The sequence below is a fragment of the Oncorhynchus gorbuscha genome, linkage group LG16 (genome assembly GCF_021184085.1).
Source record: "Oncorhynchus gorbuscha isolate QuinsamMale2020 ecotype Even-year linkage group LG16, OgorEven_v1.0, whole genome shotgun sequence".
Classification (NCBI taxonomy): Eukaryota; Metazoa; Chordata; class Actinopteri; order Salmoniformes; family Salmonidae; genus Oncorhynchus; species Oncorhynchus gorbuscha.
Window position 1 is genome coordinate 21,640,060 of NC_060188.1, and position 21,076 is coordinate 21,661,135.

The 21,076-nt window shown below is 43.2% G+C and overlaps 1 protein-coding gene across 2 annotated transcripts; it reads right to left on the reverse strand.

Moving 5' to 3' along the window:
- Positions 1-52: 52 nt before the first annotated feature.
- Positions 53-21,050, reverse strand: LOC123999168 (DNA (cytosine-5)-methyltransferase 1-like). 2 transcript variants are annotated; one of them, XM_046304659.1, is made up of 35 exons: positions 20,844-21,050; positions 20,041-20,083; positions 17,315-17,422; positions 16,910-17,159; positions 16,581-16,656; positions 16,400-16,493; positions 16,270-16,310; positions 16,130-16,184; positions 15,970-16,053; positions 15,668-15,777; positions 15,455-15,573; positions 15,215-15,307; positions 14,933-15,084; positions 14,547-14,734; positions 14,156-14,170; positions 13,702-13,885; positions 9,123-9,220; positions 8,613-8,766; positions 8,334-8,449; positions 8,044-8,245; positions 7,740-7,876; positions 6,969-7,148; positions 4,248-4,472; positions 3,858-4,050; positions 3,632-3,722; positions 3,358-3,486; positions 2,919-3,201; positions 2,663-2,804; positions 2,195-2,361; positions 1,929-2,106; positions 1,342-1,537; positions 923-1,086; positions 623-739; positions 421-529; positions 53-294 (listed from the first exon to the last, which is right to left on the reverse strand). In XM_046304659.1, exons 1-35 carry the CDS (start codon positions 20,888-20,890, stop codon positions 260-262), a joined length of 4,575 nt encoding a protein of 1,524 aa, XP_046160615.1. In that variant the 5' UTR covers positions 20,891-21,050; the 3' UTR covers positions 53-259. The 2 variants fall into 2 exon arrangements, with proteins under 2 accessions (XP_046160615.1, XP_046160616.1); XM_046304660.1 differs by lacking the exon at positions 14,156-14,170.
- Between the last annotated feature and the right edge of the window lie 26 nt (positions 21,051-21,076).

A 21,076-nucleotide genomic window follows, 5' to 3' on the forward strand; every position in this document is an offset into this window, starting at 1 on the left:
CATAAGCGCCACTAGTTACTGTCGTTTTGAAAAATCTGACAAATTGATGTACTGAAGGCCAAGATGACACCATTTAATAAGAGCTTCATTTGAAATATTACAACATATAAAAATTACATACGATTCATGTTCCAAGCAGATATTTGCAAATACAGTTAAAATCACATTTAGAAAATCATAAACATGGAATGGTACTGCAGACTGGCCAGCTCATTTAAAAAATATGGTGGGCTTCAGGGAATTTGAATAGGGCTGGGCACTAGTCAGACACCATCTTCTCCTGCTTGAGGTTCTCTGAGGGAAGAAAATGACATCGTATGGATACAGATGACATGCTTCCCATCCACATTAAAGCCACTATCAGTAATTTGCCCAAATGAGCAGCAGTAGCTAATAGAATGCACTTTGAGTAGGCCTAACCTTTCTCATTCTCTTTTGTATCGTCATGCTCCTTGATCCGCTCTAGGACACACTTCTTGATCTCTAGTCCAATGGCTCTGGAGAGTGGTGGAGGAACAGCGTTGCCAACCTGATTTGGGGGGGGGGGGGAGACAGTGTCACTAAGGCATTTTCTGGGGGGGATTGAATTCCAGATGGAGAACAGAGAGACCAAGTCCAGTACCTGTCTGTGTTTGTCCAGAACGTTTCCGAAGAAGCGGTAGGTATCAGGGAAGCCCTGAGAGCGTGCACACTCCCTCACACTGACCACTCTGTGCTGCTCTGGATGCAGGACACGACCCTGACACATGACAGGACATTTAGTACCCAAAGCATCCAACATTACAGCTCTGAGGAAGGGACCCCAATACATTTCTATAGACTAGTATTTACAACCACTACATATTACATGGCTGTGTCCCGAGGTGAAATGGTCCTAGCCATTCATCAATTCCAATAGAACTGGTACAGTATTAGATTTTACCTGCTTGCCCATGGGCTCAGGGTTGGTAACCGTGGTGCTGAAGAAGCCGTCCCACTCCAGCCTGCCGTAGAGGCCAGCCCAATGGTTGTGGCGGTTCCCCGTGTGGGGCAAACACCAGGGGATCAGTGTGTTGAACTGCCTGTCAGCAGGGTCACAGGGCACCCCTAGAGGACAGGATGGCAATAAGAACATATCTACAGACAGCATTACAACAACCCCTTGGATTTGCCATTGACCTAAATAAAGTGCCATAAAAATGAACATGTTAAGACTATTTGTCAGAGTCATGAACACTCCAAGCACCCAATGTTTTAGCCAAGAGGCTAAACTGATTGATTTAAAACAAAATATATATATTTTTAAATCCATTAAGCATTTCATAACATTTGTATGGCCTAAATATCCATGAAATGTAGTACCTCCTGAACAAGTACAAACACCCCTCAATGCTCCAGAGCTGCTGCGACCATTCTTCTTGTCAGGGTGGGTGTAGCGGAGCTTCTTGGATGAGGTCCCATCTCTCAGCCGGACCTCAATGTTGGGCAGGTCCCTCCAGTCAGAGCCAGGCGCCAGGGGGATGTGCCTCATACGGGCAGCAACAAGGGCACTCAAGTCCTGGGAACAAAAGAGGGACTTTGTTTAAGGGGAAGCCATCCATCCTTGTGACAGTTCAGTGCATATGGGGCATTGCATAATTCCATTGAAGAAACGATTTTCACTCCTAGTTCTACTTCCGAGATGATCCATTCCTGTTTTGATACACTCATGTAGACAGTCACCACACGCCATGAATTTAACCAACACCGCAAGCATTAGAGGCACTACAAATTTGCTCTCCATGTGTGGTGCTCTCTGCTGCCGTAAAAACCAAAACTTTTCACTAAGCTGCACTGAAGTCTAATAGCTGACTAAATTATCCAAGAGAAAACCGAGCCACACCTTTGGCTGCTCTAACAAGTTAATGCTGAGCCACCAGGTGATTGTAACTATGAGGCAGCAACTGTACCTTGCAGATGTGGTCTTTGAGGATGGGCTGGTACTGTGTGCCTCTGATCTGCCTCTGGAACCAGGACTGGGGCTCTCCGTTGTAGGAAATCTCCAGAGCAGACGCTCCGTTGCGGATCTCTGGCAGGTCAGACATGGTGTCCCTGACTGTGATGGTCCTGTACACACCGCCATTACCTCTGAAACAGGAAGGAACAATCAGAAACTAGACAACCCTCATCTTTCACATCACAAGCAACACAACACGCGTTTACATTGGCTGGTTACCGTGTGACGTTGCTGAAATATTTCTTATCGTCCACCACCACGTTGAGAGAGCATGCCCGGGGAGCAAACACATGCAGGGGCTCTGGGTAGCGAGGAAGCTTCTCCCCAGGCGCGGCCGCCAGGATGATGGCCCTGCGCCGCGTCTGAGCCACGCCGTACTGCCCAGCCTGGGAAGTGGACAGCAGAGGTCAGGCTTAAGCATATCCCATGGATGACTTTCACAACATGTAGCACCATAACTAAAATTGCATAATACTGCAGACTATTGAATTCATAAATCAGAAAGAAACATGCCAGCTTAAGTTAACTAATAATGGTCCTTCTGTAGCTCAGTTGGTAGAGCATGGCGCTTGTAACGCCAGGGTAGTGGGTTCGCGCCCCGGGACCACCCATACGTAGAATGTATGCACACATGACTAAGTCGCTTTGGATAAAAGCGTCTGCTAAATGGCATATATAATAACTCACCTGAAGGACTCCGAATGTGCACTGATAGCCCATGCGGACAAGACAGCGCAGAGTCAGTTTCAGGACCATGGAGCTTTTGAAGGAGACAAAGTTCCTCACGTTCTCAAGCAGGAAGAACTTGGGTCTGTAGTAGTCGCAGTAACTATAGGAGAATACACATTAGGGGAAAAGTATACAACTACACAGCAACCACTTAAGACTGGAGCTTCTGTACTTGGACAGATCAATAATATACTCCTACATAGGTTTAACTGACCTGAGATAAGACACCACCAGAGAGTTTTTGAATTTGGAGTAGGTTCTGGAGTTGAAGCGGTTCATGCCGCTGAAGCCTTGACAGGGAGGGCCTCCACACAGCATCTCCACGTCTCCCTTCTGGGGCAGCCGCTGGCCCAGGGAGTTGGTCTTCTCTCCAGACATCACCAGCTTTAGCAGCACATTGCAGTCCTCTGTAAACACTGTGGTGCCCGGGTTGTTCAGTCTGAAGGCCTGGGCTGCTGGGTCCCACATCTCGATGGCCCACAGAGTCTCAGCGATACCTGACAGGTAGGAGCAACAAATTGCAGTCACTATGTGGCCTGACAAACACTTAACTTCACTCTTGTAAGAAATTCTCCCTGTATATTAAAATAAGTTCCCTCGGTCACCCACAACTTAGACATTTCCCAAGCTGTTGAAGTGAAGAAACTACTAACCAGCTTGGTGGAAGCCTTCAGAGAGCCCACCGCAGCCAGAGAACACATCCAGGGTACGCAGCTTGGGTACCTTGGGGTCCTGAGGCTCCTGGTCTGGAGGCCCCTGAGCAGAAGACGACTTCCCTTTACCTGGAGGGCAGGGGGTTTGGAGCCACAGTTACAACAGTAGTCGGAGAAGCCTCATGACAAGCCTTAACCTATAATAGGCATGAGGACATTTTAAAAGGAGATAACTATGTTACTGGCAATAAGTCCCACAGAGGAGAGTAGTTACCTTTGCCCTTCCCTTTCCCCTTGCCCTTGTTCACAGCAGAGCGGGCATGGTTGGGTGGGTCCTCAAAGCTCTTGGACTTGGCATTATAAGCCTTTGAGTTAGAAGGAGACCGATATTACCATCTTGAGCAAACTTCATTGATTCATTGCATTTCAGCTACTTAGCATGCAAGAATAATATGTGAAGTTAAAGTCGCTCAATTGTTTCTCATCTAGTCCAGCCTCACCTCAAGGAAGTAGAATCGGTCAGGTCCACCTGAGGAGAAGTCCTGAACTGTCTCATTCAGGTCCTCTCCGTACTCCACACGACACCGGCCCAACACCTCTGACATGTTGACTGTCACTTCCTCGTCACTCCAGTACAGCTGGTTGATGTCTGTGTGGTAACCTGCCTTCGCCCCCTTGTGAGTGTTCTCAGGCCTGACAGAGGGTGAACATTAAGAGTACAGTAAAAACCAAAATACAGACATGCACATATTTGCACCAGTTCACATCCCTTACAGTGAAGGGATTCATTTTAGGCCAAAATTCTCATTGTACAAAAGTCACTAAATTTGACATGGATCCAAGGGGTCTTTCTTTGTAGTTCTACCATGACATTAGACTTGGGTGCTCACCTGTAGAACTTGTACAAGCGCAGTTTGACTTCAGACACGTCAGCCTTCCCGTTGCTGCGTCTGTGGCAGAAGATCTCCTTGATGCGTCCCACTCTGAAGGGCTCAGGGGCATCCAGGTTGGAGCCCTTGATGTAGTCGGAATGCTTCCTGTAGTACTCTGGGTACAACTCCTCATCCACGTCCTCCTTCCTGTGAGGACGCTTCACTGGACTGGCTGCCTTCACACTGAGCACACAAGAAAATAATGTTAATGTAAGGGGACATTGAATTTGCCAACACTAGGATTTGCCTAGTTGTCCCCAATGGAGACCATTCCTATGTAAGGCAGTGGTACTGAAACGTTCAGCAGGGACCCCATTTTTGCACCAGAATCTCTTGGGACCCACCCCTCCCAAATCAATACAATTAGATTTACATCAAATTATCTTCAATTCATTAGATTTATCCCTTAACTTCTTGGTGACAGGGGGCAGTATTTTCACATCCAGATGAAATGCATGCCCAAATTCAACTGCCTGTTACTTATCCCCAGAAGATAAGATATGCATATTATTATTAGTAGATTTGGATAGAAAACACTGAAGTTTCTAAAACGGTTTGAATCATGTCTGAGTATAACAGAACTTATTTAGCAGGCAAACCCCTTCAGATCTTTTGTTTTGTTTTTTGAGGTCACTCTTTTCAATGAGTTTTCCATTGGGAATCCAGATTTCTAAGGGACCTTCTTGCAGTTCCTAATGCTTCCACTGGATGTCAGTGTCTTCAGAAATTGGTTGAGGTTATTCCTTTGTGTAATGAAGTAGCCCTGTTCAGAACGAGGGTCACTTCAAGTGTACTGTTAGATAGAGGCGGGTGACCAGAAAGCTAGCTACAGTTTATTTTCCTCCTGTATTGCAGACAGATAAATAAGCGATCAAATTGAAGACTGGATTATGTTAACTCCTGAAACTAGGGGGCACTATTTTTATTTTTGTAAAGTAAACTGCCTATTTCTCAGGACCAAATGCTAGAATATGCATATAATTGACAGCTTAGGATAGAAAACACAAAAGTTTCCAAAACTGTCAAAGTATTGTCTGAGTATAACAGAACTGATATTGGAAAATCCAATCAGGAAGTGCCTCTTATTTTGAAACCATTGTGTTCCTATGCACCCCTATTGGCCATTGAAAGGGATATCAACCAGATTCCTTTTTCTACGTATTCCCTATGGTGTCTACAGCATTTTGACGTAGTTTCACTCCTTTATGTTGAAGAATGAGCGTAAACGACTACATTGCGTAAATGGCCAGCTGAGGGCTCAGTGATTTTTGCGTAAAAGACCGAGGTAGTCATTTTTCCTCTCGCTCCTACTGAAAAGCCAATTGTCACGGTTGATATATTATCGAATAGATATTTGAAAAACACCTTGACGATTGATTATAAAAACCATTTGCCATGTTTCTGTCGATATTATTTGGAATGTTTTTCGGCGATGTCGTGACCTCTATTTCCGGTGGATTTCTCAACATAATGTGACAAACAAACTGAGGTATTTTGGGTATAAAGATTATTTTTATGGAACATTTGCTGTCTAACTGGGAGTCTCGTCAGTGAAAACATCTGAAGATCAAAGGTTAACGGTTCATTTGATAGCTTTTCTGATTTGTGACCAAGTTTCCTGCTGCTAGCTGGACATAATGCTATGCTATCAATAAACTTACAAACGCTTGTCTTGCTTTGGCTGTAAAGCATCATTTCAAAATCTGAGATGACAGGGTGATTAACAAAAGGCTAAGCTGTGTCACTATTTCACTTGTGATTTCATGAATATTTTCTAGTAATATTTTTTGACCGTTGCGCTATACTAATTAGTGTAGTTGATGACAATTCTCCTGGATCCGGGATGGGTAGTTCCAAGAGTTAATGGGACATATTGGAGTGCCGACAAAAGAAGCTCGTCAAAGGTAAGGCATGAATTATATTTTTATTTCTGCGTTGTGTCGCACCTGCAGGGTTGAAATAGGCTTCTTTGTTTACGGAGGTGCTATCCTCAGATAATAGCAGCGTTTGCTTTCGCCGAAAAGTCCTTTTGAAATCTGACATGTTGGCTGGATTCACAACAGGTGTAGCTTTAATTTGGTATCTTACATGTGCGATTTCATGAAAGTTAGATTTTTATAGTAACTTATTTGAATTTGGTGCTCTGTATTTTCACTGGGTTTTGGCCAGGTGGGACGCTAGCGTCTCACATATCCCAGAGATGTTAACAGTTCTTAAAAACATTTGTCTACTGTCCCATACAATAACCTGTACTCTTAATTTGTGTTGTTGCGACCCCACTGCAATTACCCCACGACACAAACTTTGAATACCACTGATGCAAGAGAATCAACGAGGGGCTTTGCATCCTATGAAAATCATGAATGTGGAAGGTGTTCCACAAAGTGCTAGCAGAGCTTAACTAAAATGCCATGGAGTTGCATTATTGTCCAGAGAATGCTTAGAGTCCAGAGTTGATGCCTTTTATACCAAGGCTATAATTGAACACATTTGCCACTAGAAATGTTTAACATCCACTGAAGTAGATAGCAAGTTCACAAGATCACTAATGGTACATTGTTTTGGTCACCAAGGCAACTAGACTTGCTAGTTTAACAAACCAAACCTAGCTTACCAATCAGAAACAAGTATTCAACAATGTCATGTATAAGTGTCAGTATTCCTGGATGTTCCACTCACCTGAAGTTGTATGCGTCGGGCGGTAGGTAGCAGTTGTCTCCCACCCTGAACTGCTCTCCCTTCAGGCAGGCCAGAGCATATAAGGCCTTGGAGTCGTGGTCCTCATCCTTTATGGGTTCAAACACCCGAGGAGTCTCCTTCTCTTCCCTCTCCTCAGCCCTACTACAGCTGGCACAGAAGCTGAAACACAGGGGACACGGTAACCCAAGACCAACTTACTAATCCTCCTATCAAAATGTCAAACACTTAAGGTTCATAGACATTGCTAAGTAAAATTCAACGACTTTCAAGCACTGAATTGTAATTTGAAGACCTCAATTTGTATTGAATTGCAGTATAGAAGAAAAACAGCATTACCACTTGACAAGCCTTTCCAAAGGCACTATGCATTGGAATTCAACATTTTGCCATTTGAGATGTAGGGTATTGTATCATGTTTCTCAAACAAAAAACAGCCAAAATGTCCCTTTGTATGGCAAGCCACGTTCGAGACGACATTTGATGTCATAATAACCGTACATGGTTTTACCGCAACACCAGTCAATTGAAACTGTAGGAAAGAAATGAAAGTCTACATCAAACTGATCAGAAATGAAATTGTTGGAGCAGGAGATTAAAAAACCTTGGCTAAAACACATTTCAAAATGACTTTTCAAGAACCACACCGAGGAAATGTTCGCTTTTCAAGGTATTCCAGTACTAGATTTTCAGAGCTCCAAATGTAAGTACTTATAGCACGGATAGGGCTGTCAAATGTCAATTATGACTCACTTGAACTTGCAGTCCTCTTGCGGTGTGAAGGTGGGCGGGGTCTCAAAGCGGGCACAGTCTCCTTCGTACCACAGCTGGTAGAAGAAATTCTTCCCATTGTCATCGTCAATCACCTTGATGTCCTCTACCATGCCACCCTGAAAACACAGTGGTACGAAATACATCAGTGATGAGGTGCATTGAGTAGTAACTGTATAGACAATTGGCATGGCAATGACTGTAGGAGTTGAAAAGACCGTGCACACAGATCTGGGACCAGGCTAGCGACTCCGCTTAAAGAGCGATAAAGCCAATGAATTCTTACCTCCATAAACCAATTGTCTGAAGGGGCCTTGTACATGACGTTGACCTTGCCCTCTACATAGCTCAGCTGCATGTCTTCACAGTCCTCGACCAGGAACAACTCCAGAGGGTCAGAGGACTCCCCCAGTACAGTATCTGTACCACGGCAAAACCAGTGGGCATGAAACCACTTCCCATTGTTGTCCTCCCACAGGGATGTGATCCTGGAGACCCAAGACAGTAAACACCTGACCCAGACAGAAACCAAGAGAAAAGGCGAAGTCAAGATTCTTAAACTGTTATAGGACCTACCTGGCCAGGTAGAGCAGGATTGATGGATCATCAGAGCTGACAGAAACACAGTCTCCCACCTCCAGCACCTCGTTGTCCATACGCACCTTCATGTAGTACTGCTTCTTCCCCTCAGTCTGAACACAGGAGGGAGAGGAGAGAACCTTTATCCCAATAGCTGTTTGCATTGCAGCAAGTCAGTGAAATTACATACACATTTTTTAAATTAAAAAGTCTGGTGTACCAAGGGATATTTTGATCAGTTTGAGGTTAAGAACATCAACACTAAGGAGTACATACTTTGATAGAGTCTCCAACCCAGGTCAGCTTGCCATTGCTCTGCTTCTTAGTCTTGGCCTTGGACACCTTCTTTGAAGGGGCCTTTACAGGCAACAACTCTTCCTCCTCTATGTTCTCATCATCCTCAGCCTCCTTTACTGCCAGGTTGGGGCATCTGGTGGGGAAATTACATTCACTAATGTGATTTGCTCCCTTATCAATGAGTTCAAGCCCCCAATTTGAAATAAAGGACTCTGAAGAGGTTCATCAGCTGGCTAGCATAGCCCCATTTCCAGTTCCACCCCATGGCCCAGTTCACACTTGGTGGCAGTTAAAAAAAATAAAATAAAAAAAATTGATTCGAGTTAGTTTTAAGAGTCTCGGAACTGTCTAGCATTTTTCCAGAATGAGCTCATGGGAAGGAAGTGTTCTGGAACAAAAATGGTACGAGTGTTCAGTTACAGCCATAGCTGCCTAGATAAATGGTACCTGCCAAGGGGGAAGAGGGGCACTAAAGACCAGCTAACTTACCTCCTCTTCTGACAAGCCTGCTTGCTGCGACCACTACCCCCGAACTTGATCATGTCCTTGCAGGCTGAACACTTGCCACAGTCTGGAACTAGGCAAACCTGGAGACAGAATAATGAGATCATGTGTTTTAAACTAGGGCATTTCATACCAAAGCTGCAGCCTAAAGTTACATCTAGACTTGGTTTCCTCCATCAGTCGCTCCTTTCACCCCAGCTGCCAAACGACCATCCTACCCAGAATACGGAGATGTAATTTAGAGAGCGGCAGGTAAGGGTGCTTCTTGAGCGGCTAGATGTTCTTTACCATTCTACCATCAGATTTGCCAATGTTTCTTGATAGGACACATCACTGCACTCTACTGGTCATCTCTGTATACCAGTCGCAAGAATGCTTACTTGCAAAACCTTCCTAGGCCTCACTCCCCCATATCTGAGATAGACAGCAGCCCTCATCCTCCATATACAACACCTGTTCCCAATAATGTTTGTACCATGTGTTGCTGCCATGCTGTGTTGTCTTAACCCCTCTTGGGTAGGGGGCAGTATTTCCACATGTAGATGAAAGACTGCCCAAAGGAACATATAATTGGTAGATTTGGATAGAAAATACTGTGAAGTTTCTAAAACTGTTTGAATGATGTCTGAGTATAACACAACTCATATGGCAGGCAAAACAAAGAACAAAATCCAACCAGGAAGTGGGAAGTCTCAAGTTTGTCGGTTTTCAAGTCTTTGCCTATCCAATATAGTGTCTATGGGGTCATATTGCACTTCTTAAGGCTTCCACTAGATGCCAACAGTCTTTAGAACCTTGTGTTTCAGGCTTCTACTGTGAACGAGGAGAGAATAAGAGCTGATTGAGTAAGAGGTCTGGCAAAAGCCATGAGCTCGGTCAGGCACGTGTCCGTGAGAGGTAGCTGTTTTCCTTTTCCTTTCTAAAGACAAACTAATTCTCCGGTTGAAACATTGAAGATTTATGTTAACATCCTAAAGATTGATTCTATACATCGTTTGACATGTTTCTACGAACTGTAATGGAATTAGACTTTGTCGTCTGGCCTGCGCGTCGTGAATTTGGATTTGTAAACTAAATGCGGACAAAAAACGGGGAGGTATTTAGACAAATTATGGACTTTATCGAACAAAAAAACATTTGTGGAACAGGGATTCCTGGGAGTGCATTCTGATGAAGAGCAAAGGTAAGTGAATATTTATAATGCAATTTCTGACTTCTGTTGACTCCACAACATGGCGGGTATCTGTATGGCTTGTTTTGGTCTCTGACCGCTGTACTCAAATTATTGCATGTTGTACTTTTTCAGTAAAGCTTTTTTGAAATCTGACAAAGCGGTTGCATGAAAGAGAAGTTTATCTAAAGTTCCATGCATAACACTTGTCAATATTTATTATGATTATTTCTGTAAATTGATGTGGCTCTTTGCACAATCACTGGATGTTTTGGAAGAAAAACATTACAGAACATAACTCGCCAATGTACACTGAGATATTTGGATATAAATACGAACTTTATCGAACAAAACATACATGTATTGTGTAACATGAAGACCTATGAGTGTCATCTGATGAAGATCAAAGGTTAGTGATTAATTTCTCTTTCCGCTTTTTGAGACTCCTCTTTGGCTGGAAAAATGGCTGTTTCTGTGACGAGGTGCTCCCCTAACAATCGCATGGTATGCTTTCGTCGTAAAACCTTTTTGAAATCGGACACTGGTGGGATTAACAAGTTCATCTTAAATGGTGTAAAATATTTGTATGTTGAGGAATTTTAATTATGAGAATTCTGGTGTTTGAATTTGGCGCCCTGCACTTTCACTCACTGTTGTCATATAGATCCCATTAAAGGGATCTCGGCCGTAAGAAGTTAACCTTTTGTAGTTTTTCAAAGATTGGCCTACCGAATAAAGTGTCTATGGAGTCAAGTTGCACTTCCTATGGCTTCCGCTAGATGTCAACAGTCTTTAGAAACTGGTTAGAGGATTCTACTACTAGAGGGGCTCATGAGACCCGTTTGAGTCAGTGGTCTGGCACAGTGTCTCAGGCTCGTGACGCACGCTCCTGACAGAGTTACCTTTTGTTCCAGTGCTTTTCTTCAGGACATAGGAATTCTCCGGTTGGAACCTTGATGTTTTATGTTAAATACATCCTAAAGATTGATTCCATACATCGTTTGACATGTTTCTAAATGTCTGTAATGGAACCGAGTTTGTCTGGACGAAGTGCTCGCTCCTCATAAAGATGGATTACTGTGCTGGACATGCCAACAAGTGACTATTTGAACAAATTATGGACTATATCAGTAATTTGTCAAACTGGGATTCCTGGGAATGCCCTCTAATGAAGAGCAAAGGTAAGTGAATATTTAGTGTTATCCAAAATGGCAGATATTCCTCTGGCTGTTTGGTTCTGAGCACCGTTCTCAGACTATACTTTTTCCGTAAAGTAAAAAAAAAAAATCTGACACAGCGGTTTCATTAACTTGAGGCGAGGCGTTCCCCTCAGGGAACTCCACCCCCCCCCCGTTCAGCTGAAACGGTGGCGCAGGGATTTAGAAATTACCCATCGTTACCCATCGTGTCAGATTTTTTAAATGTTTTACAGTGAAAACACAACATATATTTATGTTAGACCACCACCAAACCAAAGAAAAACGTAGATTACAAAAGCAGGATTAAAAATAAAATCACTAACCTCTTAAATCTTCATCAGATGACAGTCAATTTATGTTTTGTTTGATAATATGCATTTTATATCCATAAATCTCGGTTTACATTGACGCCATGTTCAGAAATTCCTCCAAAATATCCGGAGGAATTATAGAAAGCTACGTCAGATAACAGAAATACTCATCATAGACTGACTAAAAATACATGTTCTACATATAATTAAAGATACACTGGTTCTTAATGCAAACGCTGTGTCAGATGTATTTTAAACGTTACGGAAAAAGCCTAACATTGCAATCATCTGAGACGGCGCTCAGACGTAACAATATTTCTCCGCCATGTTGGAGGCAACAGAAATACAAAATTACAACAAATACTCCCTCACCTTTGATGATCTTTCATCAGAATGTAGTGCAAGGAGTCCTAGTTCCACAATAAATTGTTTTGTTCCATAATGTCCAATACTGGTGTCCAAGTAGCAGCATTTACTATCACTTTCAGCTCACATGCCCAAAAACTGACTTCTGGTCCAGGATAACTTGCATGAAAACTTCCAAAAGACATTCCAGGTCAAAAACAATTGGTCAAACAAAGTGCAGAATCAATCTTCAGGATGTTATAATCATATATATCCAATAACATTCCAACCGGATCATTCGTTTTCATCTGGGGCTGATTGGAACAGCCGTAGCACACAGAAATGCACCACAACAAAATGGCATTCTCTTGCGACACCTACTATTTTCCCTCCCATTAGGTCAAAGTTTAGAGCAAATGCTCCATTACACTTTCAACTGAATGAGGACATCTAGTGGTAGACGTAGGAAGTGTTTCCAGATCCATAACTTGTTGGGAAGGGAGGGGGCGATGACGTCAAAGTTACCCCACCTTTTTGTAGATTGCCTGCCCTGTGAGTTCTGTTATACTCAGACATAATTCAAACAGTTTTATAAACTTGTTTTCTATCCAATAGTAATAAGCATATATTAGCAATTTAGGACAGATTTTGATGCAGTTCACTATGGGAACACAATTCATCCAAAGTGAAAATACTGACCCCTATCTCCAACAGTTAAGGAGAAGTCTCTTTAATTATGTGAATAACACTTGTATCTTTTATCAATGTTTATTATGAGTATTTCTGCAAAATCAACGGATGTTTTAGAAACAAAACATTACTGCACTTAACGCGCCAATGTAAACAGATTTTTGGATATAAATATGCACAATATCGAACAAAACATACATGTATTGTGTAACGTGATGTCCTATGAGTGTCATCTGATGAAGAGCAAAGGTTAGTGAATATTTTATCTATATATTTACTTTTTATGACCATCTTTGGCTGGAAAAATGGCTGTTTTTTTAGACTTGGCTATGACCTAACAATCATATGTTGTGCTTTCGCTGCCAAACTTTTAAAAATGTATTTATTTATTTTTTAAATCGGACACGATGGGTAGATTAACAAGATGTTTCTTTCATTTGCTGTATTGGACTTGTTAATGTGTGAAAGTTACATATTTCTAAAAAATATTTTTGAATTTCGTGCGCTGCCTTTATTGGAATTTTGTCGAGGGGTTCCGCTATCGGAACGCCTGCACTAGAAAGGTTAAGTCTCTTTATGTAGTGTCCTATATTTTTAATCCCAGGCTCCCATCCCCACAGGCGGCCTTTTCGTAGGCAGTCGTAAATAATTTGTTAACCGACTTGCCTAGTTAAATTAATTCTAAAGTGCTACATACTTCAATTATGAACAGAAGACTGTTCCAATTAGTTGCATAAGGGTTTAGCTAGTGCGAGTGGCAGAAGGTTTGCACTTATTCAAAGTGCAATTAAATAAGGCTCCTCCCAGCCTTGGCTCAACCTTATTCAGATTGGCACTTAGTAAGTTACCTCACAGACACCACAGCGCTGGCGTTTGATTCCACCATCCTTCTCATTCTGATCAATCTGGTCAGAGAAGAAAGTGTCAAAGATCTTGTAGACCAGCTTGGTGGTAGTCGCTCTAGTGGGCCCTCCTTTGCTGTCCCTCTCAATCTTGGTGGGATGGCGGATGGCCTGTCTTCTAGCAGCTCTCCTATGAAGGCAAAGAAGCAGGTGGTTGGGTGATGTCCCAATGCAATCAATTATTTTGACATATGTTAGTACAAAATGTAGTAATGCTGTGTTCAAGCGCGACAGCCAAAGCAGCCATGCTTTTAGTAGGCATGCAGCAATTTTTTAAAATGACAAACAAATTGGGATGAGCTATACAGTTCACCAAATTGCACTATGACAACACATTTGTTGCAATGCACACCAAACAAGCCAAGGATATATTCAGACCGAAGGGCTGTAGAATACCTACCAGTACAACAGCATGCTGCATTAGGGAATGTCAAGAGGATTGTTAAACACCAGGGATCAGAGGGAACAGACAGCAGGGAGACAAACATGACCCCCTTATTGTTCCACAACACAAATCAGAATGTGAACATACACAGCTCTGGTGGCTGGACTTTTAGCTTTATGGTTTCAACATAAAATGAACCACAGCCAAATTAAGACTGAATTGCATCTTCAATCCAGCTACTGACAGACAAGTCTGCCATTTTAACTTCACACTAAGAGTTATGATTCTCTTCCAGCCACACAGCCTAGTGAGAAGCAGACAGCACTAAAGGGGAAGGACAGGGGGGGGGTGTGCTTATAATGGCAAGTCTGTTGCAACATCAGACAATACCAGGTCCTATCATTACCTCTTTCCCAGGGTGACCCCGGCCAGCTTGATCAGGTCCCTCATGCAGGGGGTGACGATGATGGGCTGCTCGTCAGAGTCCCCGGCCTCGTCGTAGCTCTCCACCTGCTCCACCACAAACTGGGCGTGGCGCAGCAGCGTGTCCTCTGTGAAGCGGTTGAAGTTCAGCCCAGCAGGAGGCACTGTGGTCTTAGGGGCAAAGAGGAGAGCTGGCGAGTCAAGTCAGTGCTAAAGCTGATGCGGCAATGTGTGAAGATTTGGGCCATGTTCATTAAACAAAAAACGACCTGCATTTATCCATTGAACTTTAGTTACATCAATTTGAAAAATTTTGCACTAATGAACACAACCCTGGTCAAGTGTCTACACCAAACATTAGTATTTCACCTCAATCTTGTTGAGGAGGTCCTCATAGCTGACGTCAGGGTTCTTCTGCAGGAACTCCACCACCATCTTGCTCATGTAGATCTTCTCCTGCATCACGGCGAAGATGGGGGCGTACTCTTCCCTAGGATCCATCAGGATGTAGTCAGCAAAGGCTGGAGAGAGAAGACGTCATGGGTTAGAGATCAGAGTCACTATATACACACACCCCATGAGTATAGGCATTAGGCTAATTTTTTAACGTTCAATCCACTTAAACCTAAAGGAAGCTCTTGATTAGATTACCTGTAGTGAACCCAATTAAGGCCTTCTCTCCTCCGTCAAAACCAGTGATCCACCAGGCATTGATGGGACCAAGCTTTTTGGCAGGAACCCCACCTAGAAGAATAGCAGTACAGTAGTTAGCCAGATGTACACCACTCAAGTATACCTCACATAAAATGGTTTAGTAAAGACAGTTGGTTTAGAATGGTTGAAGGAAAACAAGTATATAAACAGTTAGTGTGAAAAAGGTCAGGGCCATACCATCCATGCAGGGGTTGTCATCATAGATGGGCTTGACTGCACAGCTGAAGTACAGCTCAACATTCTTCTCAATGAGCCCAGAGTCAAATGGACACAGGTGGCCACGCTTGTCATAAACACTGCAACAAAGAACAGTTCACTTTTACCAAGGTGACAGCAAAAAACATGCACTAAAAGGCTGATGCGGTATACATTGTCGAAGGGACCACTCACCAGAAGTTGGTAATCTTGTGCTGGGGTAGTTCTTCGTAGTTCTCAAAGCCGTCTTCGTTTGAGTCAAACAGAGAAAGGCGCTCGTCTGTTAACATTTCTGGCTCATCCAGCTGTAAATATACAAACATAAGCAAGAAAAGTAATGGTTTCATTGATTGTTCTACCAGAATAACTCCACATTGTTTTACTCTATAAAAGCCTATTTAGTGCAAGTCATCATTCAACAATTATCCAGTTGGCCCCAATGATACATTAAAATGGCACCTTATCACATTTTCTGTAGTCACACTCGAGTTTCTCACCGCATTATCAGGATCTCCCTGAAATAACTTGAGGTCAGAGTCATCCAGATACTGCCTGCAGTCTGGACATTTAGGGGGTGGAGTCTGAAACAGGAGATGAGAATCAGTGACACGGCAACTCTGCACCAAAATTATAACTGAGTGCAGGAATAGGCCTCACCTTAGCTGGAGCCACTTGCTTCATTTTCTCACTCGTGGCGTCCTCTGCAACTGGCCTGAGAAGAGATGTGACAGTCAATGCAAATTGGAGGAAGGGTGTGGCCAATTGAAGGGAGGGGGTTAGAAGGTGGAAGGTCTCACTTATTGTCTGGCTCCACTTTAAAACGCTTCTCTTCCGGTGTCTACAACAGAAAGGACTGATTAGCAGGGGCATTGATTAATAAGAGTAAATCACAAGGTTTGAGTGGCAGGTGCCAAACAATAAGATCACCTCCTCTTCCTCCATGTCCCGCTCTATTTTCTCCTGCTCTTCCACTTTTCCATTTGTAACCTCTCCATTCACCTCATCAGACTTGCACTTCTGACTGTAAGGGAGCAAGAGGAAAGTTTACTCATGAGCAGAATGCATAAGACATTGAAAGGTTAAGGAAAACAGATGAGTTCCTACTCACACTTTGGAGAACATTGATAAGATGGTCGGTTGTTTCCCGGAGACAGAGTTTCTTGTGACCCTGGAACCAGGAGATTCTGGACATAAGCAAAGAAACAATGTGTTATTATTTAAGGATTTGGAATCAATTGTACATGCATACATGTGCCTCAACACTTGGTCATTTCCCAAAATGTACAGTTTTCTAAAAATGTGTTTGGCGTTTTACAAGTTGCTTGGTCAAACAATTAGATGGACATCAGAACCAATCTTTCAGAGCAAGAGACATCACAGAAAAGTAAGGGATACTGTATAGATTTCAAATTGATGTTCCCAGCCACTCCTACTCACTCTTGGGCTCAGAGTCTGACTTGATCTTCCGTCCTCCCTTGCCTTTGGGGGCAGAAGGGGACTTCATGGCATTAGCCTCTTTGGTGTCCATGATTCCATCATCATCCTCTTCCTTGTGAGAGTCACCATTTGCTGCAGAGCCATTTGTTTTGCCATTCTTGCAGTTCTGCTCCACAACATCCACATGTGAGCCATTCTCCACACACAGCTCACGTCCCAATAGGGCCTTCACCTTAGAGAGGTAGCCATCCTGAGGGGAACATGCAGGCCCTGGTTAAAAGCACTGCACTATATAGGAAATAAAGTGCCATTTTGGACAAACCCAAAGATACTATTTCTGTGGAGTGAGTGATGGGCCAGAGTGAGTGGATTCGTTAAGAGTGACCGGATGCAGCCACAACTCACCATTGAGATCTCTGAACTCTTCATCTTGGCTTTCAGGCTGCTGAGCTGGTCCTGGGCATCCACATGCAGGAAGTCCTGCACCAACTCCACCTTTTCTTTGACAAGGTCCTATGAGTTAAATAAACTCGTTTAAGACCTGCTTTGGAAGGTGCTACCCATCTAAGTTATTTTAAGTGCTTAGCCACAAGCAGTTCACTCACTTACTGTGAGGAAGACTATTGGAGCATGAGGTCTGATACCAACAGGCTCAGAGACAGCTTGTAGCTACAAGCCATCAGAAGGTTGAACACTATGCAGCTCTCCTCACATTTATCTTGCACCCCAGTATCTCTACTTGCACAGTTGTGTGTGATATTTTTTCTTTCTGCACATCTACCATTCCAGTGTTTAATTGCTATATTGTAATTACTTCATCCCCATGGCCTATTTATTGCCTTACCTCCCTTATCCTACCTCATTTCCACATCCCCAATGATTGGAAAGCTGCTGCAGTCATCCCCCTCTTCAAAGGGGGAGACACCCTGGACCGAAACTGTTACAGACCTATATCCATCCTGCCCTGCCTATCTAAGGTCTTCGAAAGCCAAGTCAACAAACAGGTCACTGACCATCTCGAATCCCACCGTACCTTCTCCGCTATGCAATCTGGTTTCCGAGCCGGTCACAGGTGCACCTCAGCCACACTCAAGGTACTAAACGACATCGATAAAAGACAGTACTGTGCAGCCGTTTTCATCGACCTTGCCAAGGCTTTCGACTCTGTCAATCACCAGATTCTTATCTGCAGACTCAGTAGCCTCGGTTTTTCAGATGACTGCCTTGCCTGGTTCACCAATTACTTTGCAGACAGAGTTCAGTGTGTCAAATCGGAGGGCATGCTGTCCGGTCCTCTGGCAGTCTCTGGGGGTGCCACAGGGTTCAATTCTCGGGCAGACTCTTTTCTCTGTATATATCAATGATGTTGCTCTTGCTGCGGGCGATTCCCTGATCCACCTCTACGCAAACGACACCATTCTATATACTTTCAGCCCGTCATTGGACACTGTGCTATCTAACCTCCAAACGAGCTTCAATGCCATACAACACTCCTTCCGTGGCCTCCAACTGCTCTTAAACGCTAGTAAAACCAAATGCATGCTTTTCAACCGATCGCTGCCTGCACCCGCATGCCCGACTAGCATCACCACACTGGATGGTTCCGACCTTGAATATGTGGACACCTATAAGTACCTAGGTGTCTGGCTAGACTGCAAACTCTCCTTCCAGACCCATATCAAACATCTCCAATCGAAAATCAAATCAAGAGTCGGCTTTCTATTCCGCAACAAAGCCTCCTTCACTCACGCTGCCAAGCTTACCCTAGTAAAACTGACTATCCTACCGATCCTCGACTTCAGCGATGTCATCTACAAAATATCTTCCAATACTCTACTAGCAAACTGGATGCAGTTTATCACAGTGCCATCCATTTTGTCACTAAAGCACCTTATACTACCCACCATTGCAACTTGTATGCTCTAGTCGGCTGGCCCTCGCTACAATCGTCGCCAGACCCACTGGCTCCAGGTCATCTACAAGGCCATGAAAGGTAAAGCTCCGCCTTATCTCAGTTCACTGGTCACGATGGCAACACCCATCCGTAGTACGCGCTCCAGCAGGTGTATCTCACTGATCATCCCTAAAGCCAACACCTCATTCAGCCACCTTTCGTTCCAGTACTCTGCTGCCTGTGACTGGAACGAATTGCAAAAATCGCTGAAGTTGGAGACTTCTCTCCCTCACCAACTTCAAACATCAGTTATCTGAGCAGCTAACCGATCGCTGCAGCTGTACATAATCTATTGGTAAATAGCCCACCCATTTTCACCTACCTCATCCCCAGTTTTTATTTATTTACTTTTCTGCTCTTTTGAACACCAATACCTGTACATGACCATCTGATCATTTTTCACTCCAGTGTTAATCTGCAAAATTGTAATTATTCGCCTACCTCCTCATGCCTTTTGCACACATTGTATATAGACTCCCCTTTTTCTACTGTGTTATTGACTTGTTAATTATTTACTCCATGTGTAACTCTGTGTTGTCTGTTCACACTGCTATGCTTTATCTTGGCCAGGTCGCAGTTGCAAATGAGAACTTGTTCTCAGCTAGCCTACCTGGTTAAATAAAGGTGAAATAAAAATAAAAATACTGTATATAGACTTTTTCTACTGTATGTTTGTTTATTCCATGTGTAAACTGTTGTGGTATGTGTCAAACTGCTTTGCTTTATCTTGGCCAGGTCGCAATTGCACATGTGAACTTGTTCTCAACTAGCCTACCTGGTTCAATAAAAGGTGAAAAAATAAATACAAATCCACACGATTGTGCATTATTGTGTGTGGCATGCAATGTAAACACTTGCCCTGCAATCCCCAAAACAGGTGTAAATATTAGACTATAGATCTGCATTCTTGTATTATACTTATGCTAAAATGTATATTCTAGTTTGAGCCATTTACTTTCTCTTGTATTATTTCATATTGCCAAGCGACCTGCAAGTAAGCATTTCGTTGATCGATGTATACCATGTGTATCTTGTACATACGACGAATACAACTTCACAAAGGTATAGTCATGATCGGCTTTCTGGGCATTAGTCAACGATGAAATAACATAGAAAACGTAAATAAGTCTTTAGCAACCGAAACCAAATGTCCAACTTGGTAGTTCAGGTCACTCACCTCATCTGAGATCCCATCTTCATCTTTTTCCAACACATCCAGCCTGTTTAAATATATATATATATATTTGAAATAAAGTGTTACCCACTTGCTACAATGACCTAAACATGAACATAGTCAAAACCAACATATCAACATGGCACAACTGGTTGGCAGGTAGCTAACGCTAAATGTTAACGATATCTAGCTAATTAGCTGGACACTTGATTGTGAACCTGACTTAGATTTGAATTCCTATCCTAGCTACTGTACCAAGCATCGAATAAAATAAGCCAGCTAGAGTAATGTTATGCTGTAAACAGACAAAGTAGATAGCTAGCCGTTTTGAGTTGCTACCATTTCACAAATAGTCGATGATAGCTAGCAAGCTAACAATTAGAGCATAACGCGAACGTTAACATTAGTTAGCCAACTAGGAAATAAAAACATGCATGTATCCAATATTGAAATCAGAGAAGAAAGAGCTGACATGAGCCAAAATGTATTATTTGGCGCCAAATCTATTCCAAAGCACAACGCATCTTTGGTACAGTTAAATAGCTAGACATGGCATAGGTAGTAAACAGTGTGGAAGATGCTAGCAATCCAGTTAGCTGAGCAGCTTCAGCATGGCAACATTAATTCGCAGTATTGTGCGGAATGGTGGATCGTGTGATGCGGTGAGAATTAGAATACCCCATGCCATGCATGTGTGCTTATTTGACAGGACAAAGGGTGAACTGAATGCAGTGTGCTGCAAGCTAGCTAGCCGAACATGACAGCACTGCAACATTACATTTGCGCTAGCTAGCTTGTAACGTTACCTTTTCCTGACATCCACCGGCAGAAACAAGGAGGTATTGGCTGGCATTTCAAGTGTGAGCGTGATAGACTCAAATATAAAATTCGTTTAGATTAAAAAAACAACAAATAATCGTTAAAACAATGTGCTAAAACCAGAGCTCTCTGAACAACAATGTGTGTAGCATCTGTTGTATGCTATAAGCAGTTCAGGCGCGCGGGCCCTCTTTTCGCGCGGAAACCCGGGCATTTTGGG